This window comes from Ranitomeya variabilis, chromosome 6, assembly GCF_051348905.1.
Source record: "Ranitomeya variabilis isolate aRanVar5 chromosome 6, aRanVar5.hap1, whole genome shotgun sequence".
NCBI classification, from domain to species: Eukaryota; Metazoa; Chordata; class Amphibia; order Anura; family Dendrobatidae; genus Ranitomeya; species Ranitomeya variabilis.
Genome location: NC_135237.1, coordinates 41,384,338 through 41,402,852, shown reverse-complemented (window position 1 = coordinate 41,402,852; position 18,515 = coordinate 41,384,338). Strand labels below are relative to the sequence as shown.

At 47.9% G+C, this 18,515-nt stretch overlaps 1 protein-coding gene across 6 annotated transcripts in view; it reads right to left on the bottom strand.

The window, feature by feature from the left end:
* CACNB2 (calcium voltage-gated channel auxiliary subunit beta 2) overlaps positions 1-18,515 on the bottom strand; it is a 334,276-nt gene that overhangs the window by 142,714 nt on the left and 173,047 nt on the right. Inside the window, exon 1 of one of the 6 annotated variants that reach the window (XM_077268316.1) lies at positions 16,027-16,171. The exons of the other annotated variants lie outside the window; for them this stretch is intronic. Coding sequence (XP_077124431.1) covers positions 16,027-16,059 — 33 coding nt within the window. The 5' untranslated portion in view covers positions 16,060-16,171. Of the gene's footprint in view, positions 1-16,026; positions 16,172-18,515 lie in introns of those variants that run through there. 6 annotated transcript variants of the gene reach the window in all.

Here is an 18,515-nt window from a genome sequence, read left to right as displayed (position 1 = left end):
GGTAAACATCGGGTTGCTAAGCGCAGGGCCACGCTTAGTAACCCGATGTTTACCCTGGTTACCAGTGTAAATGTAAAAAAACAAACACTACATACTTACATTCGCATCCCCCGGCGTCCGCTTCCCTGCACTGTGTGAGCGCCGGCCCTAACAGCAGAGCGGTGACGTCACCGCTGTGCTTTGCTTTCCGGCCGGCACTGACACAGTCAGTGCAGGAAGCTCTGAGCAGCAGCGCGGATGCCAGGGGACGTGACATTTACTTTTACAATGGTAACCAGGGTAAATATCGGGTTACTAAGCGCGGCCCTGCGCTTAGTAACCCGATATTTACCCTGGTTACCATTGTAAAACATCGCTGGCATCGTTGCTTTTGCTGTCAAACACAACGATACACGCCGATCTGACGACCAAATAAAGTTCTGAACTTTCAGCAACGACCAGCGATATCACAGCAGGATCCTGATCGCTGCTGCGTGTCAAACACAACGATATCGCTAGCCAGGACGCTGCAACGTCACGGATCGCTATCGTTATCGTTGTAAAGTTGCTTAGTGTGAAGGTACCTTAACACACATGAATGTAGCACACATATAAAAGCAAAACCCAGAATTAAGGGTGCGTGGAAATTGGGTGCTGAACTGATATTGCCCTAAGAAAAAAGCCAAGTAACAAAAAGGGGGCACTGATTAACCGTAACACTAATGTCCTAAAATCTGATACTGCCTAGCTGCGTAGGTTGGCACTCTAGATAAGGTCGATAATGGTGCCTCTGCTCCTCGGCGGCTGTTCTTGATACCCTATGAGGCCCTAGAAACTGTATAGAATAATATAGATATAGACACCAAGACCAAACCTCTTGTGACAATCAAGTCAGGGTTATTGATTTTAACAAGACATAGAGAATCTTGCAGACTTGAGCACACTGGTGAACGGATAAGCAGCAGTACTTAGCTGTACTGGCAGCCTCCCCTGTACTCCACTATCCTAGTGCAACCCAAATATACAGTATGTCTAATGTTTCCTTTACACAGTAGAAGACAAATGTATGAGATTCTAATGCGACTTTTTCTTCTAAAAAGGAGCAACAAAAAAAGAGTATTTACAGTTCTGCTACTTCATTAAACATTGTGTGAAACATTTTTATGTATTTGATATAAAATCTACCAGCGTGAAAATAAAACGGGACAAAAAAAATTACTTAAAAAACGCCACAAATGATGACTAGTGTTAATAGTGTTAATTCTCACACATTATTGTCTTCGTTTTTATTGAACTAGACAGTGGTACAGGATATGGGTTTGAGGTCTAATGTATGTCTGGTTAAACAAGGACGTCTTCAAGATCACTTACAGGAAAACAAATCTTATTGATCTCCTTCCTCCCTAGTAACAAAACTTATCAGCACTGTAATCACTGCCTGACTGACAACATGGGGGTCGACATCAACACTCTCCTAAATTATCTGGAACAAGAGAAGGTTTTAGAATATCTTAAGACAACGTTTCCTTTTGTTGTCGTCTTGTGTCAAGTTGGTAAAAATGCTATTAATTTCTTAAATCAGCTTCCTATCTGTCACATGAAGGTTGTCAACCCAGCTTTGGGCCTCATACACACAAGAGAGCCGTGTTCATGGAGTCTCTGCAGAGCCCAAGACATTTTGCATAGCACCCTTCAGTTTGATTTACATGGCACCCTATCTTGCCTCCGTATGTCACCGTATATTACCTCCACATTGGCACCCTATGTTACCTCCACATTGGCACTGTATGTTACCTCCACATTGGCACTGTATGTTACCTCCACATTGGTACTCTATGTTACCTCCACATTGGCACCCTATGTTACCTCCACATTGGCCCCCTATGCTGCCTCCATATGGCAACCTATGTTACCTCCACATTGGCACCCTATGTTACCTCCACATTGGCACCCTATGTTACCTCCACATTGGCACCCTATGTTACTTTCACATTGGCACCCTAAGTTACCTCCACATTGGCACCCTTTGTTACCTCCACATTGGCACCCTATGTTACCTCCACATGGCACCCTATGTTGCTTCCGTATGGCACCGTATGTTACCTCCGTATGGCACCCTATGCTGTCTCCATTTGGCACCCTATGTTACCTCCACATTGGCACCCTATGTTACCTCCACATTGGCACCCTTTGTTACCTCCACATTGGCACCCTATGTTGCCTCCAAATGGCACCGTATGTTACCTCCGTATGGCACCCTATGCTGCCTCCATATGGCAACCTATGTTACCTCCACATTGGCACCCTATGTTACCTCCACATTGGCACCCTATGTTACTTCCACATTGGCACCCTATGTTACCTCCACATTGGCCCCCTATGCTGCCTCCATATGGCAACCTATGTTACCTCCACATTGGCACCCTATGTTACCTCCACATTGGCACCCTTTGTTACCTCCACATTGGCACCCTATGTTGCCTCCATATGGCACCCTATGTTGCCTCCATATGGCAACCTATGTTACCTCCACATTGGCACCCTATGTTACCTCCACATTGGCACCCTATGTTACTTCCACATTGGCACCCTATGTTACCTCCACATTGGCCCCCTATGCTGCCTCCATATGGCAACCTATGTACCTATGTTACCTCCACATTGGCACCCTATGTTACCTCCACATTGACACCCTATGTTACCTCAACATTGGCACCCTATGCTGTCTTCATTTGGCAGCCTATGTTACTTCCACATTGGCACCCTATGTTACCTCCACATTGGCACCCTATGTTACCTCCACATTGGCACCCTATGCTGCCTCCATTTGGCACCCTATGTTACCTCCACATTGGCACCCTATGTTACCTCCACATTGGCACCCTATGTTACCTCCACATGGCACCCTATGTTGCTGGCACCCTATGTTGCCTCCGTATGGCACCGTATGTTGCCTCCGTATGGCACCGTATGTTACCTCCGTATGGCACCCTATGCTGTCTCCATTTGGCACCCTATGTTACCTCCACATTGGCACCCTATGTTATCTCCACATTGGCACCCTTTGTTACCTCCACATTGGCACCCTATGTTACCTCCACATGGCACCCTATGTTGCCTCCGTATGGCACCGTATGTTACCTCCGTATGACACCCTATGCTGCCTCCATATGGCAACCTATGTTACCTCCACATTGGCACCCTATGTTACCTCCACATTGGCACCCTATGTAACCTCCACATTGGCACCCTATGTTGCCTCCGTATGGCACCGTATGTTACCTCCGTATGGCACCCTATGCTGCCTTCATATGGCAACCTATGTTACCTCCACATTGGCACCCTATGTTGACTTCGTATGGCTCCGTATGTTACCTCCGTATGGCACCCTATGTTGCCTCCGTATGGACCGTATGTTACCTCCGTATGGCACTCTATGTTGCCTCCATACGGCACCCTATCTTGGCTCTGTATTCATTTTGTCAATTTTTTAAGGTTTTGGCCATATCCCCCATCCATTCAGAGATTGTGCCAATTTCACCAAGGACCTCCCATTTATGGGTTGGTTTTGTGTAAACCCTGCCCTTTTTGGCTGGGGCATCCCCCAGTTTGCCAGGACTGTTTTGGAAAACGTGTGATCGTCTCGGTCCTGATAAATCCAAGACTCTTGGCAATTATGCAGATTTTGGACCCTTAAATGGGAATTTCCAACCCTTTATTTAAATTTACATATCACCTCAGCGTGGGAATAATAAAAAAAGAAGTAGCATATAATCACCTTTGGGTCCCTTGGGACATGAGCGGCATGAGGCCAACTCGGAGGACGCAACTAGTGGGACTGAGTGTCGGTGTGAAATGGAAAGCGACTATATGCTATATATTAATACTATACTGAAACCATATGTAAAGTTAAAAAAGGGGCAGAACAACCCTTTAGGGGTCCTACTGTGGGTCTCGATGTAAAATCTGCTTGCATGCAGGCCTGGATTTGCCTGTACTATAGCAATTTTCCTGGAAACAGTCCGACTCCTGACAAACTCTGGACAGAGGGTGGGATTTACCGTAACCTAAATCACCCATAAATGGGGGGTGCGTGATAGGATCGGGGTGGTCTGCAACGGAACTGAAAGCAAATATCACAAAATTGCCAACATCAAGTTATGCCTTTATGACAAGGTGAATATTCTCAAAAGAACTGTATTGGCAACTTGTACAAAGCCATAATTTGGTCACATGTATTAGCCCATAAACTGGCCATAAATATAAGGATAGCTGTAATTTGGCCGGCTTCCTCGTTAACATGGCAACAAACATGGTCTAAAAGGCAAACTGTCTCTGTTGCTTATATCAACCAATCACACAGCAGCTTTCATTACATTTTCTGCTTTTGAAGAATGAAAGCTGTGCTGTGATTGGTTGCTATGAGCTAAGAGAAAATCAACTCTCTTTTGCCCCTAGCAACCAAATACGGCTGCTTCCATTTCATACTCTGCGCTTGAAAAATAAAACCGATTGGTTGCTATAAGCAATAAAGACAGCTTTTCATGTAGATTTCAAAAATCTTTCCCATCTATTTCTATAAATGAATGGAGATCAGCAGTTGCTAAACATTCAGGCGCTGCTTATGAGGAAAATAATATGAAGCTGAAATCCAATCCTTGTTCACTTCTGTTCCCTTTAAAAACCCTTAAAGGGGGTATTCCCATCTCCAAGGTCCTATCCCAATATGTAGTAGGTATAAAAATAATAATATTAGCAAATACCTCCAATTAGAACCGTAGCATATTTCTTCTGATTAGTAGTCTTGCTTACTCCTGCACATGACATAGCTTATCAGAAGAACTATACTGCATTTCTAATTGGAGGTATTTGCTAATATTATTCGGATTACACCTACTACATATTGGGGCTAGGATCTTGATGATGGGAATACCCCTTTAATCGTAAATGGATCCTGTTGAAATACCGACAAAAAATTACGAAGGCTGGTTTACGATTTTTCCTATATTGTTTGATATGTCAGCATGACGCATCTCATTTATAACTTCCTGGCCCTCTAGATGCAGCGAAATTCTGAAATTCATGTGATAATTCAAGAAAAATAGTCTAAAAAATATTAGTAGGAAATGACCTAGTGTCTGTAATTTTGAGATAGGAACCCATAAATAGATATTAGTAGTGTCAGTAGCATCGAGGAACATAAAAAAAACATGTCTGCGGCCAGATGAGTTGTAGTAATCTTGGCAGGTATTAAAATGAATGATTCGATATTCTGGAAGTAATGAGAAGGTTCACATTCCGCAACATGGACGCTGACCACATACGGCATGGTACTAACACCGCGTGGTCACCTTTGAAGGCAGAGACAAAACATGGGGCACTGTGAATCAGGCGTGGGGAACTATTTCTTAATACTTGAGAATAATGAGAAATACAGACGGAGTCCCAGTTTTTATAGCCAGCATATTTTAAAAGGAATTTCCTGAAAATATCTTCATATATTAACCTCTTGCCATACCATGAAGAATTGTTATGTCTGGAGTGGGTGTGAATGGATGAAGCAGGCTCAGGAGCCGAGCCTGCGTCACACAGGACAGGTCCGGCTGTGTCATACAGCCAGCATCCACCAAAGTCAGACATACGATCCTGGTGCTGCATCTATTTGGGTACCCGTTAGTGATGAGTGAACGTGCTGGGATTAGGTGTTATCTGAGCATGCTCAGGAGCTAACTGAGTGTCTTCGGTGTGCTCGAATAATATGTTTGAGTCCCCGCGGCTGAATATCTCACCAGCCGCAACACATGCAGGGACTGCCTAACAAACGGGATCCCTGCATGTGTTCTGGCTGTCGAACAGTCGTGAGACATGCAGCCGTGGGGACTCGAACATAATATTCGAGCACGTCGAAGACACTCGGTTGGCTCCTAAGCATGCTCAGGTCCTTGCATTGTGATCGTGGGGTGCCGATGATTTGCCAAGACAGCCAGAGGCCGGCTGAAGGCTTGGCACCACCATCTTGGTACTGCTGGCAATCCCAGCCTCCGAATGGGCTTGATTAAAGATATTGCTGCATATCGTAGAGATGACCAAATCCATTACCTCCAGCAGCCAGGTCAGTATTCCGTGGCTCGTGGACGGTGGCCTGCAAACCAACTTCTTTCTACCTGATGACATCCACACCTCCTCTTTTGATTAGCCGGTGCAGCACCCCAGAGTCCTGGTTGTTGCAGTACTGTGGCTCCGCCACTATGGGGAGCTATGGTACGTCTGATTGCACTAAGGAGTTTCTCTGACCAGGTACATTCTCACCACACTTCACACTCCGGCCACCAGGGGGGGTGGTCCTATCTAGTAGGCCACTCCTCACAACTCTGGTAAAACTGGGGGTTGGACAGGAAGACAGGGAGAAGTAGCTGGGAAGAGCTAGTGAGAGGACCTGTCAGGGATGGGATCCTGGCAGACTCCTCAGAGCAGAACTAACCAGCAAACAACGGGAATACAGAAAAGGAGAATACCAGCAGGGGTTTTGTTGAAAGAGGCAGCACCTTGCTGAGGCGCAAACAATCGGTGGCCGGAACGCCGAGCAAGTAAGAGACTTTAAGTACATTGCAAACCACGGCAGGACAGCTAATTACAGGTTGGCTGTCTCACTTAACACCTAAGCAGACAACGGAGGCAGCTGTGGGAGAGGGGCGACTCTAGAGTCCCGGAAGAACTCCAGGCCTACCCCGTCATACGGGTGCGTCCTACCATATCACCTGGAGGACGGAGAACGAACAGTAGAGACAGAAAGAAACAGTTGTGAGGACTATCCCGGGAGCTCAGCAGGGAAGAACTACAACACACAGCGCTAGAAGGTAGATACTGATTCCCACCTGTGAGGAGAACTCCCGATGTGTCGTTGGACCGGCCGGTCTCTGAAAACCCAGTTAACAGCGCTCTGGACTGAGGTCTCCAACATCTTCAGTAAAGAGGTAAAGAGACTGCAAACTGGTGTCCTCGTTATTTACCGCGACCTGCACCGTTACCACGCCACTTATTGCACCGGACGTCCCCCATTGACAGACAGGGCCACGGACCGGGTCTAGCCACCGTGACAACCCCAGGACTGAGACCTAGAGGCCCGGCTCCGGGTACCCCTCGGCCCTGCGGCGGTGTGGGGGCGCTCCAACTTGGCGTCACGAACAGGATTTACTTAAGCCTGAAGAATCAGGTCATGTGTGCCTTGGAACTGTGAGTTATTGTGCTTGGACTGTACTTTATTGAAAAGACTGTGCTGTGCCATTTGCCGCCAAAATTCGCCATTGCCGCGCGCGGAGGGAGGAGCCTTAGCTACGTGGGCGGGATCAGCCAAAAGAAGCGCGGAACGGAAAGCGCGGTGAGGCGCCAATCCCGGAAGAGGAACTCCAACCTCCAGCAGGTTAGTGGGAGGAAGGGACGGCCATGTCCGAGTCGGGAGGAGAGGAGGTGGCGGTCGCAGCCGCGGACGCAGGGGCAGCTCCGGTCCCCACAGCGGGCGAAGCCGCGGCCCTAATACCACCACTGACTGCCGCAGAACCCGCTGCCCCCATCAGCCAGTCGGACACTGCCGCTAATGCAAAAGCCATAATGCCCTTCTCCATGCCCTACCTGCCCGGAGCGGCCTGGCTCCCACGATACTCTGGGGAGGCGCATACGTTCACTGACTTTAAAGAAGGGCTCTGCAGCCTGCTCGAGTTCTATCCCCTAACCGAGCCCCAGAAGGTCCATATGATAACCGGCCAGCTCTTTGGGGCGGCTCTGAGGGAATTGAAATCCTGGCCCGCTGAGGATAAAGGAACTGCACAACAGATTTTTGCCAAGCTTAAAGCCACCTTTGACACTCGCACTGCTACAGAGATTAAACTGACTTTTTATGGATGCAAACAAAAGTCACAGGATAGCTTGCGGGACTATGCCCTTAATCTCCAGGAAGCGATGCGGGCCATTAAGCAGAGTGACCCCGGCAGCATGCAGGATGAAGATAAAATCCTGAAGGAGCGGTTCATTGAGGGGCTCCTGTGCAGTCACCAGCGGGGCCAATTGCACTTTCTGGCCATGCAAAATCCAGACTTGACTTTTGCGCAGTTTAAAGATAAAGCTATCCAGGCATTGCAGGAGCGACAGCCCAGCCGCGCAGTACCACCCAGGCGCCCCGCTCTCACATACCACCAGGAGGTGGCATCGGATACCCCAGTTGCCGCGGAGGCCGACGCCCAGAGCTTCGAGGACGACTCCCCTGCAGGACTTCGTCTCCAGATGCAAGAGCTAACCAAGAGCGTTGCTGCCCTGGCCCGGACGGTGCAGTCCCTACAGGAGGCCCCCAAAGAGAAGATCCAGTTGGCTTCCAGCCCGGAGGATGTCCCTTGGATGCGACAGAGGAGGACTCCGCCGACCAGGAGCCGGCCCGACGATCGCTTCCACCAGGATGGACGACCCATCTGCCGCCGCTGTCACCAGGTGGGCCATCTTGCAAGGTACTGTCCTTTAAACGAGCAACCCCTGGGGCAAAGGGCCAACCCCCAGGAGTAGGACGGTCAGGCCCGCAGCATTGGAGAACCAAGTATATTGGAGGACGACCAGTTCTCCCTGTAGTGATTGATGGAATCCCCTTGAATGCTTTGCTGGACACCGGTTCTCAGGTGACGACTATACCTTACGTGCTCTACAAACGGTATTGGGAGGACGCTGATATTACTCGTGGCCCTGATGATGATTTCACCATAATCGCCAGTAATGGTCAGCCATTGCCACAAGTGGGGTATAAGGAGGTCACCATCAAAGTGGGGCGGGTGGAATTGAAAGCCCAAGGGATTGTGATTGTAGATATTGATCGTCGAGAATGTAATCCCATGATGACTCTTGGTACTAATGTTATAGAAAATTGTCTTGCAGAAGTGATTGTTTTGTTGCAACAGGTGGCAGAAAACGCTGGCCACAGTGAGCAACGTGCCCTGCAGAAGGAAATCAGAGCTCTGATGCAGAGACAGCAGGTAGAGCTGACTGGTGGTGAGATTGGTCGTGTCACTGTAAGTGATTCAAACCCCATCGCGATACCTCCCAAGAGTGAAATGTTAATATGGTGTCGAGCAGCCATAGGCCTCAGGGGTAAGGACTACCAGGCCTTGGTAGAACCTGTATATTCAGACAATAGGCCTACTGTTCTGACAGCCCGGGGGGTGGTAGACGTCCGACAGGGGAGAGTGCCTGTACGTGTCCTCAATTGTGGGGAGGAAGAGGTCCACCTAACCAAGTATACTACGCTCGCCAAACTGTTCACTGTCAATAATAGTGTAATACAGACACCTGAACCCTTGGGCCCGTCAAACGTGGCGGAGAACAAAGGTTCTGCAGAGCACTCGAAAGATTGGTGTCGGGAATTGCATGTGGGCACTGACTCTACCCCATCTCATCAAATACAGGGGGCTTACAGGGTGGTACACGAGTACGAACAGGTATTCAGCAAACACCCCTCAGATTTTGGGCAGGTGAAAGGGATCCAACATCACATCCCCACGGGAGATCATCGACCCATAAAAGAGAGATATCGCCCTGTACCCCCAGCTCATTACCAGTGTGCCAAGGACATGTTGCGGGAAATGAAGGAGGCTGGGGTGGTGAGAGACAGCTGTAGCCCCTGGGCGGCTCCGTTAGTCCTTGTTAAAAAGAAAGATGGTACAATGAGGATGTGTGTTGATTACAGACAGTTGAATCGCATTACACATAAGGACGCATACCCACTGCCCAGGATAGAGGAGTCTCTGGCTGCTTTAAAATCTGCTAACTATTTCTCTACCTTAGATCTCACCAGTGGGTACTGGCAGGTTCCTGTGGCGGAGGCGGACAAGGAAAAGACGGCCTTCACGACGCCAATGGGCCTCTGTGAGTTCAACTACATGCCCTTCGGATTGTGCAATGCTCCCGGAACGTTCCAGAGGATGATGGAGAGCTGCCTGGGACACCTGAACTTTGAAACCGTGCTGCTATATCTGGATGACGTCATAGTCTTCTCTAAAACCTACGAAGACCATCTGAAGCACCTGGCCGAGGTGTTTGAAGCCTTGTCCAAATTCGGCCTAAAAGTGAAACCGTCCAAGTGTCATCTGCTGAAACCTAAAGTGCAGTACCTGGGCCATGTGGTGAGCGCTGAAGGAGTGGCCCCAGACCCCGACAAGGTCACAGTGATCCAGGACTGGCCAAAGCCTAGTGACCTCCACGAAGTCCGGCAGTTCCTCGGGTTGGTAGGTTACTACCGGAGATTCATTAAGGATTTCACCAAGAAGGCCGCACCCTTGCAAAATCTGCTGGTGGGCCAACCAAAGAAGACCAAGGGGAGGAAAACCCCCTTTGATTGGAACGAAGAGCTGGAGGAATCCTTCACCTGCTTGAAGTCGGCGCTGACGGGGGAAGAGGTACTGGCTTACCCCGAATACGACCAACCGTTTGTGCTGTACACAGATGCCAGTAATGTGGGACTAGGAGCCGTGCTGTCTCAGGTCCAGAACGGCAGGGAAAGAGTGATCGCTTACGCCAGCAGGAAACTCCGTCCCATGGAAAGGAACCCTGACAACTACAGTTCCTTCAAACTGGAATTCCTTGCCCTTGTCTGGGCAGTGACGGAGAGGTTTAAGCACTACCTGGCTTCCGCGAAATTCACCGTCTTCACGGACAACAATCCGCTAACGCATCTGGATACCGCCAAACTCGGGGCCTTGGAACAGCGGTGGATGGCCCGGCTGTCCAACTATGATTTCACCATCAAATATCGGGCAGGGCACCAGAATGCCAATGCCGATGCTTTGTCCCGAATGCCCAATTTACCAGAAGTGGGAGAAGATCCGGAGGCACTTGAAGAGGTGGAGCTGCCTGCCTTCCATCGCCCCAAAGCCACTCAGAGCTCTCACCATGTGAAGAACAGGCACAAGAACCAACCGGATGCCACGCTGAATCCCCTGCCCCACCACGGATGGGCAGAAACCCAGGATAGTGACCCCGCGGTCCGTCAGGTGAAGGAGCTCTTGACGCAGGCTGGGTTGCACCCTGGCCCAGATGATCCACAAGAAACCCAACAGCTGTGGAAGGGAAGGAGCAAGCTGTTTATCCATGATGGCAAGCTGTGCAGGAGGAGCATCGACCCACGTACTCATGAATTGGTGTGGCAGATAGTGGTGCCAAGGCGAGATGCGCCCATGGTTCTGGGAGCCTACCATGATGGAGCCGGACACTTCGGATGGAAGAAGCTGGAGAAGCTACTCCGAGGGAGGTTCTATTGGATTGGCATGAAGAGAACCATTGAGAAGTGGTGTCGGGAGTGTGGTCCATGTAGTCTGCGCAGAAAGGACCGTGACAGCCAACGGGCCCCCCTGCGGCCTATCATCACCAAACGGCCGCTTGAACTGGTCGCGCTGGATCATGTGAAGCTGACACCTAGCCGGTCGGGCTATATCTACGCCCTTACCATCGTGGACCACTACTCCAGGTTTCTGGTGGTTGTGCCTGTTAAAGATCTAACGGCCAGGACTGCCGCCAGGGCCTTCCAGCAGCACTTTTGTAGGCCCCATGGCTACCCAGAGAAGGTACTGACCGACCAGGGACCTGCCTTTGAAGCAGAAGTATTCCAAGAATTCTGCCAGTTGTACGGGTGTAAGAAGATCAGAACTACACCGTACCACCCTCAAACCAACGGGATGTGCGAGAAGATGAACCAGGTAGTAATCGATTTATTGAAGACCTTGCCTGTGGAGGAACGGAATCTGTGGCCGACAAAGTTGCCTGACTTGGTGGATATGTACAACCACATCCCAGTAAGTTCCACCAACTGTACTCCAGCGTACCTGATGCGAGGAAGGTCTAGTCGGTTACCCGTTGATCTGGACATGGGGGTCCTAGTACCCGAAGATACCTCGCCGGATGCGGATTGGGATGCAGAAAGGCAGCGAAGGTACCGCGAAGTGCAAGAGTGTGTGGAGAGAAGTCTCGCCCAGGCTAGGCAGAGGCAAGAAAGGGACTACAACCAACACGCTCCTGCGATTCCCCTGTCACCTGGTGAGCAAGTGCTTAAACGAAAGAGGAGGTTACACAAGCTCGATGACCAATGGGAAGCGGAACCGTATACCATCTTGCCATCCGACTTCGACAACACTAAGGTCTGTCTCATCAGCAAGGACAAAGGGGAGACCTCGACAGCGGTATCCAGGGATCACCTTAAGGTCTGCCCCGATAAATTGAAAGAGAGGGGCACGGCCCCAGAAATCTCCCCGCCGGTGGAAAAGGAGAAAATGTTCCATACGGTCCTTGGTGACTTTCCCCAGTCCTGGACTCTGATAAACCAAGCCGTTGCGGTACCTGTTGTAATGTTTGAACAGCCGGACCCGCCAGAAACAATGGTGGAACCAGATCATCCGGCCCCGCAACCTCAACAAGCCTTGCCTGAAGAAGCCATGCCAACCGTTGAACCGGCAAATCCTCCCTCTGCTATCAGTGAGCCTGCCGTACCCACTGTTGATAGCAGCAGCTCTGAGAGCCCCAACCTGCCAGTGCTACCCAGACTCACTAGAAGTGTAGTTAGAAGACAGCGCACTACACCAGCGGTAGCAAGCATAGCGGGCCCTGTTAGGCCGATAGCAACCCCTGCGCTGCGAAGGTCCACACGCAGCACACAGAACCAAACTCCCCTCCGCTACAAAATGTGGAGGTATTGATAAGGGCTGCTATTTCATTAAAAATGTTTGTATGCATATCTTTTTGTTACAGGTTGTTAAAATGGACAATAGAGTAATGGACAGTGAATTGCTCAAAAACTTTCATAAGGGGGACCCCTTTGTTTACCCGGGGTCCCCGCTGTTTCAACCACTGAACTGAGAGTCATAAACTGTGCATGACCTAACTTTTGCAACGTTCAAGAATCCTCACCTCCCGTAAAGGGAAGCATTGTTATGTTCAATTGTTATGCTATTTCAAAATTTTGTGTGTTTCCTGTTAACATGTATTATTGTTCTTGTTTTCCCAGTCCCGGAGTACTGGATTTAACCGGGGGGGAGTGCAGCACCCCAGAGTCCTGGTTGTTGCAGTACTGTGGCTCCGCCACTATGGGGAGCTATGGTACGTCTGATTGCACTAAGGAGTTTCTCTGACCAGGTACATTCTCACCACACTTCACACTCCGGCCACCAGGGGGGGTGGTCCTATCTAGTAGGCCACTCCTCACAACTCTGGTAAAACTGGGGGTTGGACAGGAAGACAGGGAGAAGTAGCTGGGAAGAGCTAGTGAGAGGACCTGTCAGGGATGGGATCCTGGCAGACTCCTCAGAGCAGAACTAACCAGCAAACAACGGGAATACAGAAAAGGAGAATACCAGCAGGGGTTTTGTTGAAAGAGGCAGCACCTTGCTGAGGCGCAAACAATCGGTGGCCGGAACGCCGAGCAAGTAAGAGACTTTAAGTACATTGCAAACCACGGCAGGACAGCTAATTACAGGTTGGCTGTCTCACTTAACACCTAAGCAGACAACGGAGGCAGCTGTGGGAGAGGGGCGACTCTAGAGTCCCGGAAGAACTCCAGGCCTACCCCGTCATACGGGTGCGTCCTACCATATCACCTGGAGGACGGAGAACGAACAGTAGAGACAGAAAGAAACAGTTGTGAGGACTATCCCGGGAGCTCAGCAGGGAAGAACTACAACACACAGCGCTAGAAGGTAGATACTGATTCCCACCTGTGAGGAGAACTCCCGATGTGTCGTTGGACCGGCCGGTCTCTGAAAACCCAGTTAACAGCGCTCTGGACTGAGGTCTCCAACATCTTCAGTAAAGAGGTAAAGAGACTGCAAACTGGTGTCCTCGTTATTTACCGCGACCTGCACCGTTACCACGCCACTTATTGCACCGGACGTCCCCCATTGACAGACAGGGCCACGGACCGGGTCTAGCCACCGTGACAACCCCAGGACTGAGACCTAGAGGCCCGGCTCCGGGTACCCCTCGGCCCTGCGGCGGTGTGGGGGCGCTCCACCGGCCTGGCGCAAAATTACAGTTGCCGCATGACACACATATAAAGCAGTGTCAGACCGGAAAATCAAAAGAGGAGCCGAATATGTCGTCAAGTAGGAGGTACTTCTCAGGGCTCTCAGGATACTGACCAGGTCGATGGAGAAGTCCTGAGAACTTATTAGTTCATCTCTTGTATATATTACAAATGATCAAATAAGCGAAGGTTTAAATCCCATGTGGGGACAAAAACAGTACAGTGTAAAGTGGAAAAAAAAGTTTAAAATATTTTAAAACTAAAAAATAAGAATTTGAAAAATCTCTTTACTTCTGTAAAAAATACAGAAATTAAAAAAAAAATAAAAAAAAAACATGCAAAAACATATTCGGCATAGTCACATCCATAAAAGTCAGATGAAAATGTAAATAAGCTAAACGCTGTAAACTAAAAGGAAACACGTATATTACTTACCGGTAATGTGTTTTTACGGAACCCATGACAGCATCCTTATATCGGTGGTGCTGTCATGGGTGATAGGAAAACACGTACATTACTTAGGCTACTTTCACACTAGTGTCGTGCACTGCACTTTTGCAGGATGTGTTTTTTCTCCATTGACTTGCATTAGCGACGCAGTGCGACGCATTGCCACACGTCGCAACCGTCGTGCGATGGTTGCGTCATGTTGCGTCGGACCGTCGCCACCAAAAAACGTTGCTTGTAACGTTTTTTGGTGCGTCGTTCCCGTCTTTTCCGACCGTGCATGCGCGGCCGGAACTCCGCCCCCACCTCCCCGCACCTCACAATGGGGCAGCGGATGCGTTGAAAAACAGCATCCGCTGCCCCCGTTGTGCGGCGCATTCACTGCTAGCGTCGGTACGTCGCAACGACGCAATTCGTTGTGCGTTGTCCGACGCTAGTGTGAAAGTAGCCTTACCGGTAATGTGTTTTTACGGAACCCATGACAGCACCCTTATATCTGTGGTGCTGTCATGGGTGATAGGAAAACACATATATTACTTACCGGTAATGTGTTTTTACGGAACCCATGACAGCACCAAGATGTCATGAGAGCACCAAGAAGTCACTCAAAAGAATAAAAAGATTAAACAAGTGTAACATCGCCGTAATTATACCGATCTGGAGAATCCTGCATTCCAAGTAATTGCTAAAGGTCAATGGCGTAAAAACGAAAACCAGAAAAACAATGTGCGAATTTGCAATTTTTTTTCAACATTTCACGGCGCTTGGAATTTTTTTTTCCTTTTTTTTTCAGTACATTACACAGTAAAATGAATGGTGTCAGACAAAACTACAAATAGTCCAGTGACAAAAAAAACCCAAAACCAAGCCCTCATATGGCGATATCTACTAAAAAAATAGATGTTGGAAGACGGGGAAGAAAAAAACGAAATGTCAAAAAGAAAAATGGTCTGCGTCCTTAAGGAGATAAGATATGTTTCACATGACGGGTTTGTTCGCACATGTGTTTTTGCCATAAAAACACATGTATGAATCCACCGTTAGAGTCTGAACTTCCTATTTTGGTCGGCTGACAGGTATAATCAGTGGGCGACCAGGAGGAGCAATTTTGTAACGTTTTCACCTTTTGCAACAGCAGTGTTTTTCTAAAAGAAAATAAATAAAATAATTAAATAACTCTGAATATAATGTAACCTGATTTATTTTAGCAGCAGGATCGTATTAATAAGTTGCAATGAATTTGGGTTATTCCTAGTCACCCAGTTTGAATGACATATAATACCACGTATGTATGTATGTATATATTATTATTACATATTTACATCCCTCTTGTCTTTCTGCCTGTGTCGGTCTTTACTACTATACTTGAATTATATTCGTCAATCCCCATAATCACAAAAGTAATGTGAAGAAAGCAAACAAACAAAAAAATAGCGAAAGAAAAACTTAAAGAAAATTTTTTAAAGAAAATCATCATCAGCAAGCCAAATCCTGCATGCAAATTAAGAAATAAAATAGAGAAAAACAATTTCTACGCGGCGCTCACTAAGTGGTCTTACCTCATCAGATTCCTCGCTGCCATAGAGGTACATTGCTGTAGTCCCCCAGCGAAGAAACTAGGAAGCCTGCACTTCCATCAGGAGACGCACAAAGAGTTCTTGTTGTGGCACAGCTGGAGACGTCTCGTTCCCACGCTCAGACCGCTCTCCAAATAAATACTATATATATATATGTATGTATGTATGTATGTATGTATGTATGTATGGCAATGTCAGGCTGCAGTCAGCAAAGTGCAGCAGGCTGTGGGGGGCTCAGGGCAGCATTGCCTGGGAAGACCATATCCGTTACTGAGGGATGGGAGGATTTACTTAGGAAAATAATGTAGGGATCTGGTAAATGAAGGCGGTCACATGGCGCAGGGGGGATGAGTTCATTGGCTGCCTGTGGACTCTTGGAACTTTCACAGACGTCTTAGAACTTTTCCTTTTTTTTTTTCCAGGGTGATGATAGACTCCAGCTACTCACTGAGAACTATACGGACACAGTAAAGACGCATTCACATGAAGCATCTGGGGTTTACCAGACAATATTAGGAAACTGCGAAGAAAATAAGTATCCCAGTACGCCATCCACAGGCTGCCAGGGAGGCGCTGACACTTAGCTTGTAGCAGAGGCATGGCTGTATACTGGTTGCCTAATATACTACATCCCTATTATACTAATAAGTATGTTCAGATTCCTACAACAACCATAGGGGTATTCCGGTGCTATTGGAGGTAAGCGGTGCCCATGCCCTTACAAGCCAACCATGCTTGTGTACTAACCGAGTATCTTCGCAAGCTGCTCGAATAATATGTTCTTGTCCCCACGGCTGCATATCCCGCAAGGGACTCAAACATATTTTTTGAGCATGCCAAAGACACTCAGCACCCGAGCATACTCAGATAACACCTCATCCGAGCACGTTCGCTCATCACTAGTCGTAACATCATGAATAACTCATACACATCCATGGCGGAAGTGAGCAGCATCAGGATACCCTTTTAAATCCCAATCACAGGATATTTTAAGTCAGACACGTTCCTTAAAGGAACACACAAAACGGCATAAAACTTCCCCTTTTTGAGCAAATTGCTCTTCTTAGAACTTTCTTTCTCTAAACTGAAGCTATGGTTTAAAGGGGTGCTCTGCTTTGGCTAATACATTGCTTCATACAGTTTGTAATGGCTCCAAGTATTGCTCAATACAGTTTATAATGGCCCCATATATTGCTCCATGCAGTATAATGGGCCCCATATATTGCTCCATACAGTATAATGGCCCCATATATTGCTCAATACAGTATAATGAGCCCCATATATTTCTCGATGCAGTATAATGGCTCCAAATATTGCTCAATACAGTATATAATGGCCCCATATCAATCCATGCAGTATGATGGGCCCCATATATTGCTACATACAGCACAATGGCCCAAAATATTGCTCCATACAGTATAGTGGCCCCATATAGTCCTCTATACAGTATAATGGCCCATATAATGTTCCATAAAGTATAATGGCCCCATATAGTACTGCACACATTTAAAAAAAAATAATAATCAAATACCACAGAGCACAGAGGGCTAGCTGTAGTGACGTCATCGCGCCCTCTGCCGTGAGACGCCACAGAGGGTCAGAAGGCGCTGAAGACACTGGAGCTGCTGGGAATGGGGAGAGGTGAGTATTGGGGGGGGGGGACATAGCGTTCCGTTGTCCCCAAAGGTGATCCTTTAGACTATTCGTAAACGGAGTTTTATAAGAAGGTTATTTTGTTTTGTTTGTTTTTTTAACGGCTTCTCTCCAAAAAATGACACAAAAATTGCTGATAAAGAAACACTTCGTAGACTCTAGCTATCTATTTCAATGTTAATTCTCTGTTGCTCATATAAGGAGTTTTTGAGCGTTTTTTTTCTCTTCAGGCTATTAAAATGCCTGGAAAAAAGGAAATGCATATCATTTATTTGCCATGAATATTGATGTAATCCATCCAAATTATGAGGTGTCCCATCAGAAGACGGCTAAAAACACTTCTGGAAAAAAAACTCTCAAAGAAAACTTCAAAAAACTAAAAATGTCTCCAATAAGGCTATGTGCATACAGATGCTTTTTGATTAGTTCTGACTGATCGAAAATCCTAAGTTTTAGGGCTTGTTCACACTTTGCAGATTTTGCTGCGGATTTTTCCGCAGCGGATTTGGAAAAACCGCAGTGCAAAACCGCGGTGGTTTTCACTGTGGTTTTTTGTGCGGTTTCTACTGCGGATTCCACTACGGTTTTCCAACTGCACTTTCCTATTGGTGCAGGTGGAAAACCGCTGCGGAATCCGCAGAAAGAATTGACATGCTACTTCTTTTTTTCCGCAGAAAATCCGCGCGGATTTTCCAGCGGAAAAACGCAAAGTGGGCACAGCGGTTTTTGTTTTCCATAGGGTAACATTGTACTGTACCCTGCATGGAAAACTGCTGCGGATCCGCAGCTGCAAATCCGCTGCGGATCCGCAGCAAAAA